Source organism: Cyprinodon tularosa, unplaced genomic scaffold (assembly GCF_016077235.1).
Source record: "Cyprinodon tularosa strain WSP-4 unplaced genomic scaffold, ASM1607723v1 ctg468, whole genome shotgun sequence".
NCBI classification, from domain to species: domain Eukaryota; kingdom Metazoa; phylum Chordata; class Actinopteri; order Cyprinodontiformes; family Cyprinodontidae; genus Cyprinodon; species Cyprinodon tularosa.
In genome coordinates this window covers 367,085-393,702 of record NW_024039194.1, presented here as the reverse complement: position 1 = coordinate 393,702, position 26,618 = coordinate 367,085, and the positions used below count along the sequence as shown (strand labels likewise).

The window sequence follows — 26,618 nt, the reverse complement described above, 5'->3', positions numbered from 1 at the left end:
AGTCATGCTGCTGAGTTTGAATCTTAGGTCTTTTAAAATGATACCAAAGCATCCTTCAGTGCATGTCTAGTGTTAGTGTGTTTGTGAATCCGTAGCAAACCGTGACCTTGAGGCGCTCGGATCCCTTTGAATCCAGATGCACAGCAGTCAGACATGAAATTCCAGGCCTCCTGCGTATAAAGTCACATTCAGCATGTGGAGGAAGGAGCTTATCAGTTGTTTCAGGAAGCTGGTCAATTATCACACAGAGAAATGTGGGTTTGGGTTTGTACAACCGCCCCCCCCAAAGGACAAAGTCAATTTGGTGAGATTAAACTGACAAACTGACCGGCTGGGGCGGTCCACTTCAGCGGGTCCAACATTTTAAAGAAGAGTTCAACCAAAAAAGGAAAGAAAGCGCTGCTAATGATGCTCAGCGCTGGGGAAAGAAAATGACAAACACTGACCTCTAGTGGACACAGAGAGAACATCAGGCTGTTATGTCATTTTATTGAACAGACAAGTTTTCCATCTAACAGCTGCAGAGGCTTTTAGATAAGACTGATATCTTCTTTTATTCATTGCTCTTCCTCTGCTGCAGCTTCAAATTCAGACAAAATGGATCTGGAAGAGAAGGAGAGAAAGAACCAGAGGCAATGTGTTTGAAAAAGGGGCTTTAATGCTAATAGTTCACAGAAGAACGTTTATGTGAAAGCTGAAATCTAATTTAGGTTTTAAAATCAGACAGACATTTATTTAAAGGTCAGAGCAGCTTCTTCCACAGAACATCTAAAGTGGTGCAGAATAAAAGAATAAATTTTATGGAAATAACTGTACATAAATTGTGTTATAAATTGTGACGGTTCCAAACTATATAAATATTTAATTCTGGGCTTAATTTCAGAAAGATCTCGACAGAGGTGTAAGCAGAAACTCTGAGCAGTTCTATCTTCTTTGTTCAGAGTTTTTTAACTGGATAACTAAACTCAGCATCTAAACAACTCTTAAGCCGTTTCGCAATATATGTACTTGTGCGTTCTTGTGTCCTCGTGAAACGTCATCATCCTCAGACCTAGCAATGTTCCAATTCACAACAACAGCAGACAGAGAACGGAGAAAGTCCCCGAATGTTGTTCTCGCCCCTCCCTCTTTACCCAGCATGCATCAGAGCAGACTGGTCCGTTCTTAAGATTGACAGCGTAAGTTTATATGAGGTGGGCTATGGCAGGCTGTTTTTACATTTATTAAAAGGACTTTCCTCTCTACTGTTCCATTTATAGATCACTAAAATAAGATTCTACCTGAAGTTCATAGAATGTTGCTATGGTAACAGAAACAGTTTGAGGAAACTCTCTTTGTATAAACGGAAAAGTCAGTTTCTCTGATTTCAGGTTTAGAAAACTTTAGAGGTTTCAGTAAACCTACTTTGTGAGACGGACCCCAGCTGACTTAGCCTGATAAACCAGACTATAATGGGAGATTAAACGTGTAATTTATAGTCTGGCCCCGATGAATGAGACATCGGAAGATTGTTGATGAGAACAACCCGTAGTTTTCAAACCATATATGTGCCTATTGGCCAACGCTCTGACCAATGACGCAACTGACTGTGACGTAGGAAGCACGACAGAGAGCTGGTGGGGAATTGTGAACAAACAGCCTGTCAGTAAAAGGGTGAATACGTCCTTCTAAAAAATGAATGAGCGTAGAGCCTCTTCCTGCTCACGTTTAAGCGAAAACCCCAAATCTAATCCTTCCTAAACTGATTCCAAAGCTGAGTCAAAAATCGCCATCAGAGCCAGCGGTCCTTCACACACGACTATGCCGAGAGAGGGCTGCTGCAGACGGACTGCGGTAAGCCTTGTCTGCTGTTAGCCTCGGAGGTCCGCTGGTTTTTTTAAAAATCCGCAATAAAATCGGTAAATGGACCATATAGTGATCCTATAAAGTATAATATCCATACCTTGAAATGATCTTAAACGTACTTTTATTAAACAACAGCGACAGAAAAGAGAACTTTTAACTTTCAATGAAGCACTCCATTGAAAGCTGCTGCCGCCGCAATGCACGTTACTGTGTCATGCAGCTTTGTCGTCACGCCCTCAAAACCCCGTCTGCTTTGCATCCAGACATTCAAAACACATCTCTGCGTTGTGATTGGCCCGCCAGATTTAGGGCCTGGGGCATTGATTGAGGCTAGAGTAACTCGCAGGCAGAAATGATTTTGGCCGCTGGGGGCTGGGGCTAGTTTACTAGGCCACAGCCGGCGAGTTCGCCATCTACAGGCCAAAGAGAGTTAGGCTTGGAGCCAACAAATGGCTGCCCTGGTTCAGACTGACTCTGAAGCAGAAATCGCTTTTAAAAGTCAGAGAAAGTTAAATACGACTAATCTCATGCTTATGGCAGTCAGTGTTAGCTAATAATTTAGCATCAGATGCTTTGCTCAGAGTATTATTGCTAACTTTCTTCTAACTTTAAACTAATGGAGAGACTAAAGGCTGAGAAGTTCACTTCCCACTCGCTGATTCCAGGTTTTGCAGGATAAGAGCCCCTCTCCCCGCCTCACCTCTGCTCCTGGGTCAGCTCCAACTCGGCCAGCACTCGCTTTGCCAGTCCTGGTGTGGCCGGCAGACAGAAGGCTGCGGACAGCTGGACCAGCTCCACGGCTCTGTGAGGAGCACCGCTGCTTTGACACGCTGACAGGAAGCTGTTCATCAGGGCCTCGCTGCAGAGCAACGCAGGATTTATTTTCTATTGGTCGCTTTAAATGCTTCAGAAGGCAGCTAGTGTGTGTCTAAACTTACGAAGGAACTCGGTTCTGGGCCTTGAAGAGCTGCAGCATCTCCCTGGAGAGTATGGAGAGAAATGTGTTCATTTAATGGATAAAAAAGGTTAGAAAAACTATTTATAGTGTTTGTAAAAATCCAACCGGCATTTTTACAGTTTGCCATTTTGCCACATTTTATTTTCCAGATTTTTTTTACTTAAAATGTTACATTTTTTAATTTGATTTTCAGATATTTTTTCTGGTGATACTAAGTTTTATTAAAATATATTTTTCCCAAATCCTTTTACAGATTTTACCCTCCAAACTAGTGCAGGCTCTCTGCACGGACTGATAGAAACGAGTCTTCTCTACGTGGACGTTAGCAACTGCATTTTTATCAGTCACTGCGGATGAAAATTTGTTCAAAATGCTTTAAAAAAAAATTTAAAAAAAAATTGAAGAAAATTTGTTTCAAAAAACAACTTCTGAATAGAAAAAAGGTTTGGAGAGAAATTTATAAGATTTATAAAAAAAATAAATAAAAAAATTATCCAATATTTTTTTTCTTCCATTTATTATTTTCAAACTTTCCGTTTTTTTCATTCAAATCTTTAAAGTTCTGATATGTTTAACATTTAAAATGATTTGTTTTTGAACCACAGTTTTACTAATTGAAATCTTTCTGAAACCTGTTAATCAGATTCTCCATCTTTATTTCTATTGGTCTGTATGCAGACCAATAGAAACACTGTTGCTAACGTCTGAGCAGAGCAGACTTCTTTCTATTGGTTATCGGTTCACAGGCCACGCGAGCATAAGGGTAAAATCTGTAAATTTGATAAGAATTCAATTTAGTGTCCAAAAAAATAAATAAATAAGTAAAATCTGAAAAAAAAAATGAAAAAAACAAAAACAAAATTAGCAAACCAAACCTTTTAATTAAACTTTTGCCTGCACATATAAATTACTCTCAATCTTTTTTTCTATTGAGACATTTTTTTGTTCCATCTCTGAAAAGGATTTCTTTCAGATTTCCTTTTTATGAAACGGTCTTTGCATTTAATAATATTGGAATAGATTTCTCTCCATAGAAGGGACCACAGTAGAGCAGGAGTTCAGGAATCATTTAACAGACAGACTCTTCGTAGCTTTCTTCAAATATAACCACAGGCAAGGGCGAAAGTTTGAAATAACGATTCAAGGGACGCCAAATAAATGCATTGTATTTACATGTGCCCCGGAACTAGAAGAGGAACTGACACTGAGCACTTAATATATTAACCTCACTCTACAAGTTGTACATCTAGGCTGTAGTTACTCTGTTTAACCAATTTCATGTATTTTATTTAGGGCTGAAACAATTCATTTGACTAATCAATTATTGAAATAATGTCAACAAATTTAGTAATCAATCATTAACTGGAGTATAGAGACTCTAAAACATGTCTTTAGCTCACAGAGCGACCCACTTAGAGCAGGAATTATACAAACATTTTAAAACAAAATAAAACATGTTTTTTCGTCTGTCAATATTCTCCATCAAGAACTCCTCTACTGCTGCAACAACGTTGTATTGTAAATTATAAACATGTTGGTAGGGACAAAAAGGTCGGTCCAAAATTCTGGTAGGGACATGTCCCTATTAGGGGTGGAACGATTCACAAAATCCATGGTTCGGTTCGATTCACGGTTTCTGGTCACGGTTTTCGGTTCGATTCAAAACATGTTGATTGTTACACCGAAATTCCATAAAAAATTATGAAATTAATGAAAAAATCCCCCCAAAAATAATGGATTGTAATTATTTTAAATGATCCGTGGAAACCCTGGATCATTTCCGCATGTTTTGCTGCTTTGAATTTAATCATCTGGCGCATGCTCTCTACCATCTCCAAGGAACTCAGAGGGGAGCGGACGAAGCCACAGTGGAGGCTGTAGGCTTTGCTTTGCGCAGCCGGTCTGAAGCGCAGCTGGGCGGAGCGGGGGTTGCTGACGGAGTATGAGGGATTTCGGGGTTAGCATGACATGTTGCTGATAGCATAAACAAAACGTGTTGCACAATGCTTGCACACTGTTGCACTTTTATCCACAACTTTCTTTCTGCCGCCATCGTAGGTCACTCTAAATGCAAAGCGCTCCCATACAGCAGACCTATAAAGTGCTGCTGGCGTGTCTTCCAACTCCTGTTCTTTCCCACTCGCCATACCCACACAATTCTCCACAACTGATTTTTTTTCTTCTTGTTTACTACTGGCGGTTGGGTTTGGTCGCAGCACCGCCACCTTCTGCTCTGGAGTGTAATTGCTTCCTCTATGAGAAAAAGGAGCAGCGCATGAACCGAACGAAACACACGCGAACCGAACCGAGACAGTCTGACCGAACGATTCTGACGGTTTTCATAAATCGTCCCATCCCTAGTCCCTATGGTCCCTATGCAGACCTACGCCCATGACCACAGGATTCAGTGAGATGAAGTGAGTGAAGAAGCAGAATCCAAACGGACATCAGAGCAGTTTCTACTCTTCTAGTTTCCTGCATCGGTGAGAATTTAAGGAGGATGGACGTGTCTCACCAGGCCTGTTGCAGCTTGTTGGCTCGCAGCATCAGGGTAGTGATGTGTGACAGCGAGGGCGTGGTCCACTCCATGCTGGACCTGCCATCGAACGCACTCTTCACATCCAGAGCGCACTGAGCGAAAGACTCCTGGACCTGGAGAAACGAGGAGACGGGTCAGGAACAAACAGCCAGAGAGCGACATGGACGGGACGGAAACGCACCTCAGCGCTGTGCTCGTCTCGGGCCATGAGACTCAGCAGCTCCCCCACCAGGTCCACCTTGTTATCGTGACCAAGAGTCTTTATATCTGCAGAGAAAAACTGAAAATGCAACAGATTTCCAGCTTTAAGAAAGAGTCCAGAGCTGCTGGGCTGTTCCTTACCTTTCCATATGGCCGGCAGCAGGTCCAGGCGGCTGTCCGTGTCCAGAGCCTGGAGCAGGTCCCGCATCCCCTGAGGGTTGGGGTAGTACAACTGCAACACCAAGAGAAGGAAGATGGAGTCAGTTTCCATCCATTATTGTTCAAAGCAAGAACACGTTCAGTAAAAGGAACTGAATGCAATATAGAAATGAAATTAATGAGAATAACTTTGCTGCTTTCTCGAATTTAGTTTTTTTTATTTTCCGTTATTTATTTTTCAGTTTAATATTTCTGATTCTCTTTTTGTTCCTCTAGTGTGAGGAGTGATGACACATATCTGTTGGTCTGCATGAACGACACTAACATCTGTGGATAGCGAACGTGAGGAGAAACTTTTTGAAAAGAAAACAATCCTTAAAACTCAACCTGAAATTTGAAAAAAAAAACATGAAATATGTCCAATCTATGAAAAAAAACAGAAAAAATTTGAAATAAAATCTAAGAAAAAAAGCAAAGTTCTATTAAAAAACCTTTTTTAGTGAAATCGTTTATGAAGGTTTTATTTCTAGACTGCGGTGTTTCCAATAGTAACGAATCGGGAGTTGCTGATGTGCACTGACCGAGGGGATGATCCGGGCGTACCACCTCAGCACCACGTCCACGTGCTCCATCATGCACAGCAGGTTGAAGAAGCGGCCGCTGTGGAGGAAACAGAGGAGGGTTATAGAGAGGTGGGACAGATCAGGCAGAACCAGAGGAGAACGTCTGACTTACTAATAAATGCTCTGTTGGTAGGAGTCTCCCAGCAGCCTCCGGTTCTCGCCCACTTCTACCAGTTGGTGGACTTTGTAGCCCAGCTCCAGATCTTTACTGTCCAGACACTTGGAAGGAAAACACAAGCAGCTGAACATCTGGGCTGAGCAGATGGGAGCTTCCAGAGTCAGAGGTTCAGTATGGTTACCCCCCCTCATGGGAGAATCGATTGTTTTTTCACTAACTACTCAAAACTCTTCAGATCTATACATACAATCTCCTTGATACGTAGAGACATCAGATATCCAACCTTCTGACCCAAACCATCTCATATTGGCCTCAGGATGTTCATGACCAACCCAGACTTCTGAACTGTGGAGCTTTGAACCGTTTTGGATCACAATAGAGATAAAGGGAGGTTTTTGGTTCATTTGAAGCACTTTAAATCCATGGTGGTGGAAGCATCATGCTGTGGGGCTGTTTAGACTTTAAATTCCTCCTGTTAGTCCAGAAATCACTGAATGGCTGAGCTACAAAATCCATTACAGGCTGGATGTGAGGGGATCAACAGCCAGACCTCTCAGTTCGGATGGATCAGATCTACTCTACAGAACCAGAACCAAACATGGAAGAGCAGCTTTCACATCTAACGCTCCACTAATCTGGAATAAACTCCCAAAAACTGGAAAAGAGCTGAAAGCCTGACTTTAAATCCAGATTAAAAACATGTTGGTGTAGACCGGCCTCTGACTAGGCCATCTAAACATTGTTATTTATACACTGCTCAAAAAAATTAAGGAAAACTTTGAAAACACATCAGATCTCAATGGGGAATAAAATCCTGCTGTTTATTTCTACTGATATGGACTGGGTGATGTGTTAGGAACCAAAGGATGCCACATCATTTGATGGAAATGAAAATTATCAACTTATAGAGGGCTGAATTCAAAGACCCCAATAATTACAGTGAAAAAAGGATGCAGCAGGCTAGTCCATTTTGCTGAAATTTCATTTCATAGCAACTCAAAATGGTATTCAGTTAGTTGTATTGCCCCCATGTGCATGTATGCATGGCTGACAACGTTGGGGCATGCTCCTAATGAGACGACGGATGGCGTCCTGGGGTATCTCCTCCCAGATCTGGACCAGGGAATCACTGAGCTCCTAGACAGTCTAAAGTGCAACCTGGCGGCGTCGCATGAATGGAAACATAATGTCCCAGAGGTGTTCTATTGGATTTAGGTCAGGCGAGGGTGGGGGCCAATCAATGGTATCAATTCCTTCATCCTCCAGGAACTGCCTGCATACTCTCGCCACATGAAGCCGGGCATTGTCGTGCACCAGGAGGAACCCAAGACCCACTGCACCAGCATAGGGTCTGATAGTGGGTGCAAGGATTTCATCCTGATACCTAATGGCAGTCAGGGTGCCGTTGTCTAGCCTGTATAGGTCTGTGCGTCCCTCCATGGATATGCCTCCCCAGACCATCACTGACCCACCACCAAACCGGTCATGCTGAACGATGTTACAGGCAGCATAACATTCTCCACGGCTTCTCCAGACCCTTTCACGTCTGTCACATGTGCTCAGGGCGAACCTGCTCTCATCTGTGAAAATGCCAATCGATCTCCACGGTGCCGGGCAGTGAGCACAGGGCCCACTAGAGGATGTCGGGCCCTCAGGCCACCCTGGTGAAGTCTGTTTCTGATTGTTTGGTCAGAGACATTCACATTCCTGCTGGAGGTTATTTTGTAGGGCTCCTGCGACTCCTTGCACAAAGGAGCAGATATGGGTCCTGCTGATGGGTTGTAGACCTTCTACAGCCCTGTCCAGCTCTCCTGGAGTAGCTGCCTGTCTCCTGGAATCTCCTCCATGCTCTTGAGATTGTGCTGGGAGACACAGCAAACCTTCTGGCAATGGCACGAATTGATAATCCATACTGGAGGAGCTGGACTGCCTGTGCAAGCTCTGTAGGGTCCAGGTAGCGCCTCATGCTAAAAGTATTGACAGTGACCCTAGCCAAATGCAAAACTAGTGAAAAAGAGTCAGAAAGGATGAGGAGGGGGAAAAATGTCAGTGCCTTCACCTGTAAAACCATTCCTGTTTTGACGGTCGTCTCGTTGTTGCCTCTCTAGTGCACCTGTTGTTAATTTCATTAACACCAAAGCACCTGAAACTGATTAACAACCCCCTCTGCTACTTACCTGACCAGATCAATATCCCAGAAGTTTAAATAACTTGAGGCTATACTCTGATTACAAAGTGTTCATTTAATTTTTTTGAGTAGTGTATTTCCAGTCTAACTTTCTTTTCTTTCTCTGATCAATCATTTCATGCTTTTAACCCAATTCCTTGTTGAACAAAGCAAATTCTGATTCTACACTTTGAAGGACAGTAAAGCCAGAAACCTTCTAAAGATTTTTACTATTTATTTTTATGGATTGAATTTTGTTCCATTATTTTTGCAAATAACATGTTTGGTGAATCAAAAGAGTCTCTTTACAAAACTGAAAAATGTCTTAATCAAAAGAGAATAACTTTTCTTTTCTCAGGTTTGGTTATTTAAATTTTCTTTCATATTTATTTTTTCATTTCCTTTTCTGACTCAGTTTTATCAATGTATGAATTTTGCAACAACATTTTTATGGCACATGAGCGAGGTTGGATTTTGCTGAAAGGGGAAGGTTAAAGTATGTAACTACCGTAATTAAACTCAATCTGGACTTTTTTTCACTAAACTTTAGTTTTTCAAAATAAGACTTCCAAATGCTATTTTTCAAAAAAAAAAAAAAAAACAGAATTTGAAAACAACTAAATATGAACTTTTCCAAAAAAAATAATTTAGAAAAAATCAAAACTTAACATTTCTTCACAAAATTTTCATTTCAGGTGTGCTTCATGATGCAGCGGTTAGCGCGCATGACCCATGTATGGAAGCCTTAGTATTCTACGTGGTCGACCCGGGTACGAATCCAACCGGTGGTACTTTGCCGCATGTCTCACCCCCTCTCTTGTACCCCATTTCCTGTCAGCCTTCTGTACAGAAAACCAGCCACTAGTGCAGTAAAAAACCTAAAAAAAAAAAAAAAAAAAATTTTATTTTGTTTCAAATTTTTCAAATTTCCATTTACTAATCATATTCTTTGCCTGTAACAATAATGGAACAAAATTCACTCCATACTTTAACCAAATCTTAATGGGGAGGGGGTATGAATACTTGTAACCATTAATGGATTAAAGGAGCTTCAAACCAAACGTGCTTCGTCATTTCAGCCCATTCCTCACGCTTCTGACAGCCGGTCATTAACTTACTATTCTCATGGCACTGGAGAAGAAGAAAACTGCGGAGAGAAGAGAAGAAGAAAAGCAGAGGTTAGAAAAGCACTACGCCTGACGTGTGACATCACTTTCTGTGTGACTCACCATCATCGGGGTCCTGGCAGGTGAAGCGGGTTCCTTCCAGCTCTGTCAGGATGACCTGCAGGATGTCCGTGTTGTTCGGCCAGGAGGAGGCTGTGGAAAGGGACGCGATCATTCAGTGAGTCCCCGGCTGCCAGAAGGCCCCGCCTCAGTGGCGTCCCCACCTACCTGACTTGTAGAAGACAGCCAGGACATGGTCGTAGGTGGCCAGGCTCGGAGCTGTAGGCGCAGAAGGTGGTCAGGAAACAGAAGGAGACATGGATGGAAACAGAGGAGCAGAGCTTACCGATCCCAAGAGCCTTCATCTCATTCAGCGTCTGAGGAGCCAAGGTTTTGGCCAGAAAGCCGCAGCGCCTCAGAGCTTTCAGGACGCTGTTGAAGGTCAGCAGGTTGGGGCGAACTTTCTGTTGGCTCATCTGGTTCAGCAGCTCCTGCAAACACCCAGAGGAGCGAGTTTAACGGCTCTGAGGGATGCTGGAGCAGAAGGCGGGCTACCAGAGCTCTGACTTACGGTGATCAGGTCCCACCGCTCGCTAAATTTCTCTCTGACATCTGGAGCTGCTGAGATCAGCGCGTTGAAGACGTGGACATCAGCTGTGAACACAAGGCGAGGTTACGTAACAACAGCACAGCGAGTCATGGCCGGCCGCCGTCATTTCAACATAAAACCAGGATTATTAGCCTGATGCTATGACGGAGTATTAGGTCCAGGCTAGAGATTATTTTTTTTCAATTTGAGAATAAAGTTGTAACATTACGAGAATAAAGTTGCAACATTAAAAGAATAAAGTAATAAGATTATGAGAATAGAAACATAACATTATGAGAATAAACTCCTGAGATTACAAGAATAAAGTCGTAGCATAACAAGAATTAATTTGTAACATTACAAGAATAAAGTTGTGATATTACAAGAATAAAGTAATAAGATTACGAGTATAGAGTCGTAACATTACGAGAATAAATTCGTAACATTACAAGAATAAAGTAATAAGATTACGAGAATAGAAACATAACATTACGGGAATAAACCCCTGAGATTACAAGAATAAAGTCATAGCATAACGAGAAGAAAGTCCTAACATTACGAGAATAAAGGCGTAGCATAACAAGAATAAATTCGTAACATTACGAGAATAAAGTCGTAATATTACAAGAATAAGTTCGTAACATTACAAGAATAAAGTAATAAGATTACGAGAATAGAAACATAACATTACGGGAATAAACCCCTGAGATTACAAGAATAAAGTCATAGCATAACGAGAAGAAAGTCCTAACATTACGAGAATAAAGGCGTAGCATAACAAGAATAAATTCGTAACATTACGAGAATAAAGTCGTAATATTACAAGAATAAGTTCGTAACATTACAAAAATAAAGTAATAAGATTACGAGTATAGAGTCGTAACATTACGAGAACAAATTTGTAACATTACAAGAATAATGTAATAAGATTACGAGAATACAGTTGTAACATCACAAGAATAAAGTAGTAACATTACGAGAATAAAGTCGTAAGATTACGAGATTAAAGTCGTAACATTACAAGAATAAAGTAATAAGATTACGAGAATAAAGTCGTAAGATTGTGAGAATAGAGTCGTAACATTACGAGAATAAAGTCGTATTTAATGACAACTTTTAGAAGAAGCCCCAGGCAGCTATTTTTGTTAGATAGAAACGCGGCTCCTCTGGTGTTTTTTTTTCAGAGCTCCTCTCATTTTGCTTCCATTAAATCAGACACAGAATCAACCAGACCTCGGCTGCGTGTTCTGATCCTCACCCGTCAGCCTGTGGTTGAGCAGCTCCGTGTACATGTTGAAGGCCTTTGAAAACACTCCGTGCTGCAGACAGACACAGGGACAAGTTTTACGTTGAGGACGCGGTCGGACCGATGCTGCGGCGAAGGAGGCCGTACCTTCACCATGCCTCTGATCAGAGCTGAGTAACACCTCGAGTCTCTCTCTGGCAGCTGCTGGAAGATCCGTTCTGCGTTGTTGTTTTCCTTCCAGGTGAACTTCAGGTCCGCTCCTCGCCGCCCTCTGACTTTACGCCTCTTTGTGTCGTCTCCCCCCTCCTGCTGAGCCGAGCACAGAAACGCTTAGCTCACCTTTGGCAGCGCCAACGACAAACACTGACAGAGAGCGACTCACTCCATCCTCCAGAATCGGGGCGCCCTCCTGGACGGGGTCCCTGTCGCAGTACACGCAGATGAGGTCCAGCAGCTCGTGGGTCGTTTCCATGGAGACAGGTGTGCCTGGGAGCAGCAGTAAGGAGCAGGTTTCTAGGCGGGGGCGACCACCTGAGAATCCCCCCTTGCTGTGGGTGAACTCACCTGACTGCAGCAGCTGGTCGTACATCTCCACGGCAGCAGAGACCTTCCTCAGGCTGATCCGCTCCCTCAGCGCCGCCTCACTCACCTCCTCCAGACGCAGCGCCACGCTCTCCGGCATCAAGCACTGAAACAAACCCCCCATTAGACACTGAGCTGAAGAGAAATGGATTCAAACGCTCCGGTTCTTACAGGAATATGTGGTTCAGCAAAGTCTTTGGTGAAGAACTTGGGGTTGTTGTTGACGAAGTATTTAGCTGCAGCTCTGCCAGACTCCTGGGAGAGGGAGAAGAGCTTCTGCAGAGAGGAAGAGGAAAACATGTCAGACGCTAAAGCACAGACGTAAGGCTATAAGCTCTGAGCGGCGTTTCTAAACGTACAAACTCAGCAGACGTCCTGGGTGAGAGGTACGAGTCGTCCTGGAACTGGTAGGGATACGCTGTTGGATCCTGCAGGTAAAAACACGTTAAAACAAGAGGAGCGAGCAGAAACACACTGAAGCGAGCGGAGAGGGGGGTCCTACTCTGTGGACGGTGGAAGCCAGAGCCTCCAGGACTGCTTCTCTGTTCCTGTGGGGAGAAAAGCCCATCGATGACGGATCTGATGACAGGAAACTGAGCTGCAGGCGACATGTAGAAGGTAGACTTACCATGATTTCTTCCTGGGCATAACTATCGCCTCTTTGGACTCTGAAATGCAAGAAATAGAAACAAAAACCAGCGTTGGTGAAATCATTCATTCTGTTAGGCAGCAGAGAGCAACGCTCACCATCCTCAATATTTGGTTTATGGACGGGAAAAAAGCTTGGAATCAGTAAATCTGAATAAAACGGTGAGAAATTAAAAACACAGAAAGAAGTTAAACTAAACTATTCATTTAGTCATTCATTTAAACATCTGTTCAAATATCAGCCATTAAATAAATTATTAAATGTTTTGTAATGAAATATTTATTTACTTATCTATTTATTTATCAAATACATTATCTAATAGATGTACCACAAAATTATAAAGGGATAATAAATATAAAAAATGTATTAAATACATTTTAATTAAATGTAATCAAATAAATAATTACATGTTCAAAAAAATATTTTATTTATCTAATGCAAGAAAAAAATATACACCATGACATTAGAAAATGCACAAAGTTTTCAATTTTCCATTGAATAATTAAAATTAACTCTAAGATCTAAATTAAAGAATTTTATTTCAAAGAAGCATTTTAATATTTATCCATTACATTATTAATAGATTAGATAAACTGTGAAATTAAATGTGAAGTTAAATGATTCCAAGTTATTTAAAAAAAACATTTTATTCATTTGAGAGCTTATTATAGGGGTTTCAGTCTGTGACTGTTGTTTTTAGGTGATATTTTTTAATGTTTTTGGGTTTATATTGTTAAAACACTTTATAGTATTTTATTGTTTATCTTTTAACTCTTCACTAGTGTGTTACTCTTTTACATTTTTCTAAGGTCCATATTCGTCTGACAATTTTTTTCTATAAACTTTTTGCTGCTGTAAACACCAGAATTTTCCCATTGTGGGAGAATAAAGGGATTTTCTATTCTATTCTATTCTATTGTATTCTATTCTATTCTACTCTATAGACTGAAATGTTGCTCAGCTTTATTTTACACTCATTAAATTTTTGCACAGCTACATACGCGACCTTATTTCATATTTACAGCATGTGTAATTTGTCTCTACCCGCCTTGTTAAAGAGCATTTCCCACAGCATGGTGCTTCCACTGCCATGCTTCATCATGCGGACTGAGTCTGCAGTTCACTTTGTTGAACTTTTGTGGAGCCAATTTTCATAAATGTTTATTAAGGATGATTTAAATTGGATGACTTGGAAAATGAAAAATCCAAGTCATCTGATCCGCTTACCTTTAGGAACCTCAGCTGCTTGTTGTTGAAGAGCCGCAATCAGACTGAAACTCCTACAGGAAACAAACAGAGAAAGGTTCAATGAAGCAGCCTGGGGGGTCAGATATTTCAAATAGACCACGGCTTCTCTAATAACTAACAGTGCTGCAGCCTGGAAAGTATAAATATACAGAGGAAGGTAATTACATTCATTTTTAAATACATTCTTTTGTAGAAAATTCATCATTTTAAACTTATTCTTTAAGTAATTGATGTGAATTGTATTTATTTCAATCATGCATTCCTAATGGTATATGTACTGTGACACTTCAACAAATCTATTGTATTTACATAATTCATGATGCATTTCTTTATTTCCTCATATATGTTATCCATCCATAAACCTCAGGAATCGCATCACAATATTTTTACAAATAGTTTTGTCCATTTGGGAAACTCAGATAAAGACCAACAAAGATGTTTCCTAAAACGGAAACGAGGTCACAGAGAAATGTGGCTCCTTTTTCTTTTTTCATTGGCCCTAATCCTCTTCCGTACCCTATATATTTCCTTAATGTACTATTATTCTGCATCATGTTTTATCGTCTAATAAAACCAATAAACTACATAAGGAGGTCACACAGTTTGATGGGGGACAGCATTCGATGCTACACCGGCATTAGAAATAGCGGATTGTTAAAAAGCGACAGAAACTCTGGTATATATATTAACACCAAAGGTCTTTTCCTCGCTGTGTTGGTTAATAGATGGCTATGGGTCTGCAGGTATTTAACTGTTTAAACCTGCATTTGGATGATTGTTGGTGATGTAAGTAACTGACAGAAACATGACCTCTCCCTCCCTGTGGGGATGCTGTCACCAATAAAACACTAGATATTACAGCTCTGTAAACTTAGGACATTATAGGAAGACGACATTAAGCGTATTTTACCTTCCAGCAAACAGCTGGTCGAGATTAATCCGCAGAAATCCACTGTTTCTCTGAATATAGTGTCCTACGTGCCTACAGGGAGCCGCCATATTGTTAGCAACTGAAGGCTTGTGGGAACGGAGCAAACCATATCAGCTGAAACAGGGGGTTGGGGTGAGAGTAATAGGTTATTTCAAACGTTTAGAATAATATATATGAATTAAATATGGTAAAATGCATTTTTGTGCACTATTGTAATATAAACTAAAAGTGACGGTTAATTCCGCCGTTTAACTCCGTGTCGGAGAACTCCCCCCCAGTCTCAGAGGCGGTGGAACGGTCCCACGTGTGGAACAGGAGGACTCTGCAGCTCGTGGGTTTCAACACTTAGCAACATGAATTATCAGCACTAAACAACAGAGTTTTAGCTAACATCCGCAGAAAAATGCTGTTTTCTAAAGAGGTGCCATGGCGGCGGCTAGAGGGCATGACCTTTGGTTTGTACTCGACCGAGGAAATAAGGTGAGACACTTTTTAGCCTGTTAGCTTGCGGCTAGTTAGAGCTCAAAACATCCAGGCAGAAATATTCTGATGTTTACTTTTAGCTAATGCGCGTGTTATTCATGTCAAACCCCAAACTCTTCCTGTAATTTAACATTTTATCCTCTCCTCTGCAGGAAGCTGAGCGTGAAAGCCATCTCAAACTCCAGGTTCCTGGATGCTGTGGGAAATGTGGCCCCAAACAGTTTATATGATCTGGCCCTGGGGCCAGCAGACATCAAAGAGGTACAGAAACATGTAGTGCTTTAGATGTACTGGATGGATCCCATGTGTTATGTTCTACTTATTTCAGTCTTGATTCATTTGTTTTCAGGTCTGTTCAACCTGCTGTCAGGATTTCAACAACTGTCCAGGACACTTTGGACACGTAGAGCTGCCTCTCCCAGTATACAACCCTCTGTTCTTTGATGTAAGCTCAGTTTAACACAAACAAGCATCAGATCTCAGTTCCTTTTTTTTTTCAAATATATTTAAAATCAGCTGGATGAAATGGAAGTTTATTTGGCTGATGCTAAATATTTAGTTATTTGTAGTTTTCACACAACAATGCAGACTTTGCAGATGTAACACAGAGTATTAGGGCCAGGCTAGAGATTTTTTTGATTAGGAGAATGAAGTCATTACATTATGAGAATAGAGTCGTAAAATTATGAGAACAAAGTCGTAACATTACGAGATAAATTTGTAATATTACGAATATGAAGTCGTCATACCCCAACCCATTTCATAAAGAAAGCTTCGGCTCTGACCAGCAGATGACGGCCAATCAGCAACCTGAGTCCACTTTGACATTCTGCCCTATTTAATGCTGGTGCTAAAAGATTTCCTTATTTGTCAAACCAGAGCCAAAATATAATTTCACATGATGCTCCACATTCCTCATTTTAGTGAAGAAAGTGCTTCTTGGATGAGTTGTTGTTAAATAGAACTTGTTTCTCATAATTTTAGTACTTTTTTCTCCTAATATTACGACTTTTTTTCTCGTAATGTTACGACTTTATTCTCATAATAGTGTTTTAATAATAGAAAATAGAAATAAATATATATTTTTAACACGAGCAATTGATCATCATTTATGATAATACAGAGAAGAGGCTGACCACAGAGAGAGCCAACGTTGGAAAAAGAAGGTTAATATCTAAGAAACAATCACACAAAAGTTACTGAGGGAATTTCTTTTGCCACTGTACTGATTTAGAGAAGAATTGAGGGTATTTTCTCTCGTCGCTTTTAAATTATATAAATTAAATAAGTTTAATTGAATTTAATGGATTATTTATATATCAGCCATTAATTTAGTCAATAATTATTCGTTAACTTGAGCTTAGAGACTTTAAAACATGCTGAACATTTAATCCACTGAAAGCAGCTATTATTCTAACATCGTAACAAAAACTATTTTGGAAGTCCTTACAGATCCAATTTTAGCCTCACTTGGTTTATCTGTTTATTAATCCAAAAAGGAATTAGCTCTAGAACGAACAGTAGTTAACTACAGTAGATGTTCTTAAAAAAAATATACCAGAATTGATTTTTTTTTTTTTTATAAAAAAAAATTCTAGTTGTTTTTTTTTTTTTTTATATATTTACCAAAAATTAAATGTATAAAATGGATGCATAAAAACCTAATTTTATTTTAGTGTTAAATTCTTTTTAAAATAACAGATTATTATTAATTATATATATTACTGGTTGATGATTTTGTTTATTCGGACTGTCCTGATTTTTAATTGGTTACCCCTGATCTAATCTACACAGAGCAGAGCAGCACGTTGTCGCTAACAGCAGTGCTTTTCATAATAAAGTACTTTTTTTATATATTAGATATTTAAATTCATTTTAAACTGATTATAATTAGAATAAGTGCAAAAATACATGGTGCGCTCTTTTATATGCTTCACATTGCTTAGAATATCTTTTAAATAAACTCTGAATGTGTGGAGGCTGTTATTTTGCTGCTGTGTCAATGACGTATAGATGAAACTCTGATATATTTAATATTTGAATAACCTTTCTGTCGATGTGGATTTGGTGTAAATGGACTTTATCTCTTCAACGCTTTAGTCTGTAGTTTCATTCTTTGCTCTTTCCCTTTGTTTCTCTCCATCTTGTTCTTCTTCAGAAACTCTACCTGTTGATTCGCGGTTCATGTCTGGCGTGCCACATGCTGACGTGTCCCCGGGCCGCCATCCACCTGCTGGTGAACCAGCTGCGGTTAGTGGAGCACGGCGCCATGCAGGAGGTCTACGTCATCGAGAGCGTTCTCAATCAGGTGAGAGGAGGAAGGAGCTGCACGTCTGAAACCTTCATTCCTGGTTTTTAATCTAGATCTTTTGTGTTTGGTTTTCGGCTGGAGACGGGCTTTTACTGCAGCTGTGTGTAGGTCATCGGGCTGAAGGTTAAAGTCTTAGGGAAATTATATTTAAATGTCAAATCATTCTGGCTTAAACATGTATCTAAATGTACTCTTTATCAGACTATATTTTCTCAAAATTTATAAATTTCTATTTAAAAAAGTCGTGTCTTAAAATCTGTGTTTGTTTTCTAGTTATCTTCTGCAGGCCAGTTAGTTATACGTCAGCCTGAACACCTAGATTCGGCCAATCATATATCAACGGTCATCTGTCAATTAAATTTTTTCGGTCATAGCATCTTGATTCATATGTTGCAGCTAATATACGCAACGGTTGAAATCAGAGCAATTTCCTTTCCCATTGAGTTCCGTCCCAGTGTTCACGGGGATGGACGTCTGTGTCTTCAGCAGGCGTAGAGCTAGAGAAATGTCCCCTGGTCTCTAAGATCAGGAGGAGCTCATCTTTGCTCCTCCCATCTGCAATCAGCTGCTAATGCTTTAATTGATCTGTTCTCTTTAAGTTGCGATTCATTCTGTCATTTTTATTATGCAAAGGAAGAAAGAAGTATTGGCTTGGAGAATCACCCCCAAAATATCAGCAGCTCATATCAGGGAGGTCAGAGTGATGTCAGAGTAATCAGCGTCAATGTAAACAAACCTGCATCAGGTGATCTCTGTTGGGAAAATACTGAATCCATCATCTCTGCTTCTAACAACTAACTTCTACTTTGTTTAAGAGCCTCAGAGGAGGAGATGAGTATAAGATTGTATCTGTTGTCGTTTATTCTGCATCGCATCTTCTGAGCTGGTCGTGTCTGTCTGCTAGCACCTGGAGGAAAACCCCAAAGCTACAGGAGATGAGATCAAGCGGCTGCTGAGTGAGTTTACCAGCAGCGTAGTTGGAGCGAACTCCAAAGCTTCGCAGGGATCCAAACCTGTGAGTCTGCACCTCCTCTCGCTGACAGAAACCCAGCAGGCCGGCGCTAGCGTGCGCTGACTTTGTGTTTGTGCCGTTTGGTAGATTAAACACCTGGTTGAGAAGAGGAGCAGTCTGATAAACGACTTCTGGAAGGTCCAGATGAAAACCAGGAAGTGTCCTTACTGCGGGTAAGTTCTGACGTCGTCTGAGTGCTGAAACGTCTCAGAGAGCCAGGATCTATACTGCAACGCCATGTGACTGTTCTATCTGTGTGAAGTGGCGGCAGGTCAACGGTGCGACGGGAACACAACAGCAAGCTGATCGTCACCATGCCAACGGGAATGCAAACTGGAGAAAACACAGGTGGGGACTTTACCTTAGATGCTGGTTGGGTTATAAAGGATTGGTCTGCAGCTGTGGATGGAAGAACGTTCACCAGGTTGGACAGTAAAAAGCTGCAGTGGATGTTGGAGATGGAGACACAGCAGCTCCTCATCTGTAGTTTGAATGCTGATTGTTATATTATTATTATTTTTTTTAAGTGTCCTTGAGAAAATTGTTACAAATTATTTTCCGCTCTTTTCAACGAGGTTCTGGATCAGACGTCTAAAAAGTGCCCAAAGATTTTATTCAAGTAAAAGTAGCACTACTTTAACATTTTTTTACTCAGTAAAAGTAAAAAAAAGTATTTGTTAAAAAGGCTACTTAAGTACTAAGTAACTCTTGGATAATAACATCAGATTTAATGTTTATAAATGAGGCTGGCAAACAGACTTTATGTGCAAGTTGTTGCATTTTAAAGTCGTAGGGAAACGGCTGTTCCAACCGTTGCATTTCTGAATTCTCCCGAGTGGTGCACGACTTTACACGACTGAATAAAGTGAATGTGATTGGTCGATTATCAAAGGGGCGGAATTGTTGTGGCGGATTGTTTGTGCAGAGGCAGGGGAAGAAGGCAGCCTTTGCTGAATTTACTTGACAGAATCGGCTTTTGGGAAGTGGATACGACAAACGATAGTCTAATCAGGGCTCACAGATGCAGAAGACAACGACAGTGGTTTAGGTTAATCTCACTGCTAAGTAGAACCACGGTAGGGAAGCTAGTATTTTTATGAATGTCTGAAGTTTCATGATTACGGAGCCTAACAGTAAGGAGATTACGCGGTCTGCTCATGTGCTCTTTAGTCCCATTTACACTCAGCAGTTATTTAGGTTACCATAATTGGACCGTTCTCGACACGGTTTCAAAAAGGTAATGTAAATGGGGCTATAATCACTGATTAATGCATCTCTCAGCTTTGATTGAATTTTATGTATCCTTCAGATCAGGAAGTAGCACAACATCAGTCTTCTTCTTATACAACAGGAAGGCAAATCGCTATTTCTGTCTGTGCAGTAAAGCCGAATGAAGCAACCCTGTCAAATTCAGTGCTTCCCTCCCCCTGGATGTCACTGGCCAAAGTGGTTGCAACAGTAACAGTGTAGCTCATGGGCCCCATGGCATTTCTGCATGGCCACTGGGGATAAGTATGTGCTGCACACAAATGTTCACATTTAGTGCCGTTAGGCTGGACTGGACCACATGAACAGGCTGCAGGTGGGCGTGTTTACGTTTTAAACCTCTGTAATGTTGAAAGGTTTGGTTTCACTCAGCAGTTTAGATAACAGCAGGATTCCTGCAGATCCTTAAAAAGACTTAAAAGGCATTGAATTCTTCAATATAAAAATAAGGCCTTGATTGGTATAAATCAGTCTTTACTAGGTAGGCCTGTCGCGATAATCAATAAATCAATTAATCGCACGATAAATAAAAATTATCCACGTCATTTAATTTATCGGCTATATCGTCTCTGCCTGTGTTTTTCTCCTTCTATTGATGATGCTGGATGAAAAGGCTTAACTCCGGTGCTATCCACTGACCCCCTCCCCTTCCTCATTTTTTAGGAGGAAGGAGGAGGGGGCTATCGCATCAGGTAGTCAGCGCGCATCATTTTGTAGTTCTGCAGCTTTAGAGCCCCGTGAGGAGTTAGAGGAGTTAGTGAGGTAAAAAAACAAAAAACATCCTATGTTGGGGGGGGAAAGCTGGAAATGGACGTCAGAAAAAGGCACCAGTAGCACCAAATCTCCAGATAATGTTTGGTGGAAAGCAGAACTATTATGGACTTTGAGTAGGAATCAAAACAAAGTTTGTGAATTCCATTCATTTGTTGATAAAGTCGTAGGGAAATGATATTTAAATTTCAAATCATTCTGGCCTAAACATGTATATAAATGTACTCTTTATCAGACTATTTTGTCCCTATATTGTTTTAAAAAAAATCCTGTCTTAAAATCAGTATTTTTTTCCCCATTATCTTATGCAGGCCAGGTAGTTATACGTCAGCCTGAACATCTAAATTCGGTCAATCCTATATCAACGTTCATGTGTCAATCAAATTTTTTGAGCTGCATCTTGATTCATAATGTTGCAGCTAATATACAAATATAAGAAATAATAATAATTTCCTTTCCCATTGAGTTGCGTCCCAGTGTTCACGGGGATGGACGTCTGTGTCTTCAGCAGGCGTAGAGCTAACAGAACTGGCAGCGTTGCGAGGCAAGGGCTCAAACATGTACGGCTGGAAGCCTTCTACACCAAACCAAGCTTCTGCCGCCCTGGCGTCCTCTTCCACAACATCTTCGTCCCCGCCTTCCTCCTTCATATACATCAATCTATTGATTTTTTTGAATTTTAAACATTATTTGAATTTTAAAATATTATTTAATTTTAAATATTAAAATTGAAAGAAATGCTTTTAGTAAACAGACATTTGTGTTTTGTTATTCTGCCCATTCCTGCCAGTTTCTTTTTGTGAATATCAAACATCTTTTTAGCAGCTCCACTTTCAGTAAATCTGAATGTGCAGCAGGAACTATGTCCTTTAAAGAGCAACCAGAAGCTAAACAGGATGGATTTCTGTGCCTCTAAATGTGAAGAGTGAGCTTATGTCAGGTTTTAGAGCTACTGAAGGTACATATCCGGTTATTAAATGCTTCAATCAGTCCATTAGTTTAAACCTGGGTATCATTTCAGGTCTGCTGGCTGGAACCAGAGTCTTCCTCACTGCCAGTACGGCCAGAGAGCACATCAGTAAAGTCTGGGAGAAAGAAGGTAAAGTAGAAAGTTTCCTGCTCTGAGCACTCAGCATAAAAACGCATTCAGAACACAGGGGCTGACTCCCGTTTCTTCTCCAGGTTTCTTCCTGAAGTTTCTGTTTCCCGGGCTGGAGGAGAGCACAGGCTCAGAGGGGCAGAAGGGTTTCTATCCAGACCTGTTCTTCCTGGAGCTGCTGGTGGTCCCACCCTGCAGGTACGCTGTCGGTACGTGAGGCGGAGCGCAGCAGTAGAAGCTGGTAGTCACACCCCGTCCTCTTTGGCAGGTACCGTCCCATCAACCGGCTGGGCGACCAGATGTTTACCAACGGTCAGACCGTCAACATGCAGGCTGTGATGAAGGACTGTGGGGTCATCAGAAAACTTCTGGCTCTACTAGCAGGAGAGAAACACGCAGAGGCGGAGGAAGAGGTGAGGCGGTTCTTCGTTCTCTGTGGAACATTCATTCCCTGGGATCCTCGTTTAACTTGTTTTTTCTCCTACAGCCTTTGGAGGCAGAAGATCAGACGTTTCTGTCAGGAATAAGCGGAGCGACGTTGGCAGATAAACTGTATAACACGTGGATCCGCCTGCAGAGCCATGTTAACATTGTCTTTGACAGCGACATGGACAAGCTGATGGCCGACAAATACCCCGGGATCAGACAGGTAGGTCTGCCGAGGATCGGGAATGAAAGTTGGGTGGAGAATAGATCAGTTTGAAGGTCAGTGCTTTAACAATAGGACCCCCAGTATTCTGATCCTACTAGCACTGCCACTGGCTGTCAATTTGACGGATGACATTTTTCCCAATGGACCGAATGAGTAGTGATGATGTCATCACTGAAATGATTCTAGGGTGAGATATAAACTCACTGTGGATATGTAGACCTTAAACCAGGTCTAATATATACGTTTTAAAGGCTGTTTTTTGGCTCTAAATGTTTCTATTTTTTGGCTCTGAACGTTTCCCGTTGTGAGCTCTGAACATTTCCAGTTGTGAGCTCTGAACGTTTCCCGTTGTGAGCTCTGAACATTTCCAGTTGTGAGCTCTGAACGTTTCCCGTTGTGAGCTCTGAACGTTTCCCGTTGTGAGCTCTGAACGTTTCCCGTTGGGAGCTCTGATTGTTTCCCTTTGGGAGCTCTGAACGTTTCCCGTTGTGAGCTCTGAACGTTTCCCTTTGGGAGCTCTGAACGTTTCCCGTTGTGAGCTCTAAATGTTTCCCGTTGTGAGCTCTGAACGTTTCCCGTTGTGAGCTCTGAACGTTTCCCGTTGTGAGCTCTGAACGTTTCCCGTTGGGAGCTCTGAACGTTTCCCGTTGGGAGCTCTGAACGTTTCCCGTTGGGAGCTCTGAACGTTTCCCGTTGGGAGCTCTGAACGTTTCCCGTTGGGAGCTCTGAACGTTTCCCGTTGGGAGCTCTGAGCGTTTCCCGTTGGGAGCTCTGAACATTTCCCGTTGGGAGCTCTGAGCGTTTCCCGTTGGGAGCTCTGAACGTCTAAATGTTTCCCGTTGGGAGCTCTGAACGTTTCCCGTCGTGAGCTCTGAACGTTTCCCGTTGGGAGCTCTGATCGTTTCCCGTTGTGAGCTCTGAACGTTTCCCTTTGGGAGCTCTGAACGTTTCCCGTTGTGAGCTCTGAACGTTTCCCGTTGTGGGCTCTGAACGTTTCCAGTTGTGAGCTCTGAACGTTTCCCGTTGTGAGCTCTGAACGTTTCCCGTTGTGAGGTCTGAACGTTTCCCGTTGTGAGCTCTGAACGTTTCCCGTTGGGAGCTCTGAGCGTTTCCCGTTGGGAGCTCTGAACATTTCCCGTTGGGAGCTCTGAGCGTTTCCCGTTGGGAGCTCTGAACGTCTAAATGTTTCCCGTTGTGAGCTCTGAACGTTTCCCGTTGTGAGCTCTGAACGTTTCCCGTTGGGAGCTCTGAACGTTTCCCGTTGTGAGCTCTGAACGTTTCCCGTTGTGAGCTCTGAACGTTTCCCTTTGGGAGCTCTGAACGTTTCCCGTTGTGAGCTCTGAACGTTTCCAGTTGTGAGCTCTGAACGTTTCCCGTTGTGAGCTCTGAACGTTTCCCGTTGTGAGCTCTGAACGTTTCCCGTTGTGAGCTCTGAACGTTTCCCGTTGGGAGCTCTGAGCGTTTCCCGTTGGGAGCTCTGAACATTTCCCGTTGGGAGCTCTGAGCGTTTCCCGTTGGGAGCTCTGAACGTCTAAATGTTTCCCGTTGTGAGCTCTGAACGTTTCCCGTTGTGAGCTCTGAACGTTTCCCGTTGGGAGCTCTGATCGTTTCCCGTTGTGAGCTCTGAACGTTTCCCTTTGGGAGCTCTGAACGTTTCCCGTTGTGAGCTCTGAACGTTTCCCGTTGTGAGCTCTGAACGTTTCCAGTTGTGAGCTCTGAACGTTTCCAGTTGTGAGCTCTGAACGTTTCCCGTTGTGAGCTCTGAACGTTTCCCGTTGTGAGCTCTGAACGTTTCCCGTTGGGAGCTCTGAACGTTTCCCGTTGGGAGCTCTGAGCGTTTCCCGTTGGGAGCTCTGAGCGTTTCCCGTTGGGAGCTCTGAGCGTTTCCCGTTGGGAGCTCTGAACGTCTAAATGTTTCCCGTTGGGAGCTCTGAACGTTTCCCGTTGTGAGCTCTGAACGTTTCCCGTTGGGAGCTCTGATCGTTTCCCGTTGTGAGCTCTGAACGTTTCCCTTTGGGAGCTCTGAACGTTTCCCGTTGTGAGCTCTGAACGTTTCCCGTTGTGAGCTCTGAACGTTTCCAGTTGTGAGCTCTGAACGTTTCCCGTTGTGAGCTCTGAACGTTTCCCGTTGTGAGCTCTGAACGTTTCCCGTTGGGAGCTCTGAGCGTTTCCCGTTGGGAGCTCTGAACATTTCCCGTTGGGAGCTCTGAGCGTTTCCCGTTGGGAGCTCTGAACGTCTAAATGTTTCCCGTTGTGAGCTCTGAACGTTTCCCGTTGTGAGCTCTGAACGTTTCCCGTTGGGAGCTCTGATCGTTTCCCGTTGTGAGCTCTGAACGTTTCCCTTTGTGAGCTCTGAACGTTTCCCGTTGTGAGCTCTGAACGTTTCCCGTTGTGAGCTCTGAACGTTTCCAGTTGTGAGCTCTGAACGTTTCCCGTTGTGAGCTCTGAACGTTTCCCGTTGTGAGCTCTGAACGTTTCCCGTTGTGAGCTCTGAACGTTTCCCGTTGGGAGCTCTGAGCGTTTCCCGTTGGGAGCTCTGAACATTTCCCGTTGGGAGCTCTGAGCGTTTCCCGTTGGGAGCTCTGAACGTCTAAATGTTTCCCGTTGTGAGCTCTGAACGTTTCCCGTTGTGAGCTCTGAACGTTTCCCGTTGGGAGCTCTGATCGTTTCCCGTTGTGAGCTCTGAACGTTTCCCTTTGGGAGCTCTGAACGTTTCCCGTTGTGAGCTCTGAACGTTTCCCGTTGTGAGCTCTGAACGTTTCCAGTTGTGAGCTCTGAACGTTTCCCGTTGTGAGCTCTGAACGTTTCCCGTTGTGAGCTCTGAACGTTTCCCGTTGTGAGCTCTGAACGTTTCCAGTTGTGAGCTCTAAATGTTTCCCGTTGTGAGCTCTGAACGTTTCCCGTTGTGAGCTCTGAACGTTTCCCGTTGGGAGCTCTGAACGTTTCCCGTTGGGAGCTCTGAACGTTTCCCGTTGGGAGCTCTGAACGTTTCCCGTTGGGAGCTCTGAACGTTTCCCGTTGGGAGCTCTGAACGTTTCCCGTTGTGAGCTCTGAACGTTTCCCGTTGGGAGCTCTGATCGTTTCCCGTTGTGAGCTCTGAACGTTTCCCTTTGGGAGCTCTGAACGTTTCCCGTTGGGAGCTCTGAGCGTTTCCCGTTGGGAGCTCTGAACGTTTCCCGTTGGGAGCTCTGAACGTCTAAATGTTTCCCGTTGGGAGCTCTGAACGTTTCCCGTTGTGAGCTCTGAACGTTTCCCGTTGGGAGCTCTGATCGTTTCCCGTTGTGAGCTCTGAACGTTTCCCTTTGGGAGCTCTGATCGTTTCCCGTTGTGAGCTCTGAACGTTTCCCTTTGGGAGCTCTGAACGTTTCCCGTTGGGAGCTCTGAACGTCTAAATGTTTCCCGTTGGGAGCTCTGAACGTTTCCCGTTGTGAGCTCTGAACGTTTCCCGTTGGGAGCTCTGATCGTTTCCCGTTGTGAGCTCTGAACGTTTCCCTTTGGGAGCTCTGATCGTTTCCCGTTGTGAGCTCTGAACGTTTCCCTTTGGGAGCTCTGAACGTTTCCCGTTGGGAGCTCTGAGCGTTTCCCGTTGGGAGCTCTGAACGTTTCCCGTTGGGAGCTCTGAACGTCTAAATGTTTCCCGTTGGGAGCTCTGAACGTTTCCCGTTGTGAGCTCTGAACGTTTCCCGTTGTGAGCTCTGAACGTTTCCCGTTGGGAGCTCTGAACGTTTCCCGTTGGGAGCTCTGAACGTTTCCCGTTGGGAGCTCTGAGCGTTTCCCGTTGGGAGCTCTGAGCGTTTCCCGTTGGGAGCTCTGAACGTCTAAATGTTTCCCGTTGGGAGCTCTGAACGTTTCCCGTTGTGAGCTCTGAACGTTTCCCGTTGGGAGCTCTGATCGTTTCCCGTTGTGAGCTCTGAACGTTTCCCTTTGGGAGCTCTGAACGTTTCCCGTTGTGAGCTCTGAACGTTTCCCGTTGTGAGCTCTGAACGTTTCCAGTTGTGAGCTC

General features: G+C 42.7%; 2 protein-coding genes and 1 non-coding gene across 3 annotated transcripts in view; 2 read left to right on the top strand and 1 right to left on the bottom strand.

The window, feature by feature from the left end:
* Nucleotides 1–469: 469 nt before the first annotated feature.
* Nucleotides 470–15,128, bottom strand: ptcd3 (pentatricopeptide repeat domain 3). The gene is made up of 23 exons (XM_038301453.1): nt 15,001–15,128; nt 14,070–14,122; nt 12,822–12,861; nt 12,696–12,741; nt 12,553–12,621; nt 12,365–12,469; nt 12,176–12,299; nt 11,994–12,097; nt 11,759–11,920; nt 11,624–11,684; nt 10,348–10,430; nt 10,123–10,267; nt 10,005–10,055; nt 9,840–9,929; nt 9,729–9,757; nt 6,438–6,544; nt 6,284–6,362; nt 5,685–5,775; nt 5,524–5,609; nt 5,319–5,455; nt 2,784–2,825; nt 2,546–2,704; nt 470–603 (listed from the first exon to the last, which is right to left on the bottom strand). Exons 1-23 carry the CDS (start codon nt 15,087–15,089, stop codon nt 558–560), a joined length of 1,998 nt encoding a protein of 665 aa, XP_038157381.1. The 5' UTR covers nt 15,090–15,128; the 3' UTR covers nt 470–557.
* A 160-nt stretch (nt 15,129–15,288) lies between these two features.
* The window catches only part of polr1a (RNA polymerase I subunit A), a 51,114-nt gene continuing 39,784 nt past the window's right edge, over nt 15,289–26,618 (top strand). Inside the window, exons 1-11 of the mRNA XM_038301451.1 lie at nt 15,289–15,501; nt 15,657–15,765; nt 15,854–15,949; nt 17,663–17,812; nt 18,720–18,830; nt 18,915–19,000; nt 19,090–19,175; nt 21,886–21,963; nt 22,047–22,161; nt 22,232–22,376; nt 22,451–22,612. Coding sequence (XP_038157379.1) covers nt 15,425–15,501; nt 15,657–15,765; nt 15,854–15,949; nt 17,663–17,812; nt 18,720–18,830; nt 18,915–19,000; nt 19,090–19,175; nt 21,886–21,963; nt 22,047–22,161; nt 22,232–22,376; nt 22,451–22,612 — 1,215 coding nt within the window. The 5' untranslated portion in view covers nt 15,289–15,424. The remainder of the gene's footprint in view (nt 15,502–15,656; nt 15,766–15,853; nt 15,950–17,662; nt 17,813–18,719; nt 18,831–18,914; nt 19,001–19,089; nt 19,176–21,885; nt 21,964–22,046; nt 22,162–22,231; nt 22,377–22,450; nt 22,613–26,618) is intronic.
* LOC119794115 lies at nt 20,222–20,358 on the top strand. The gene has a single exon (XR_005282186.1). It is a non-coding gene; the product is annotated as a small nucleolar RNA SNORA5 (small nucleolar RNA).

Coding starts and splice junctions, on each gene's coding strand:
- ptcd3 (XM_038301453.1), bottom strand. CDS start 15,089: ATGGCGGCTCCCTGTAGGCACGTAGGACACTATATTCAGAGAAACAGT. Junction 12,098..12,175: donor CGACCAGCTGCTGCAGTCAG/GTGAGTTCACCC, acceptor TGCTGCTCCCAG/GCACACCTGTCTCCATGGAA. Junction 2,705..2,783: donor GCCCAGAACCGAGTTCCTTC/GTAAGTTTAGAC, acceptor GTTGCTCTGCAG/CGAGGCCCTGATGAACAGCT.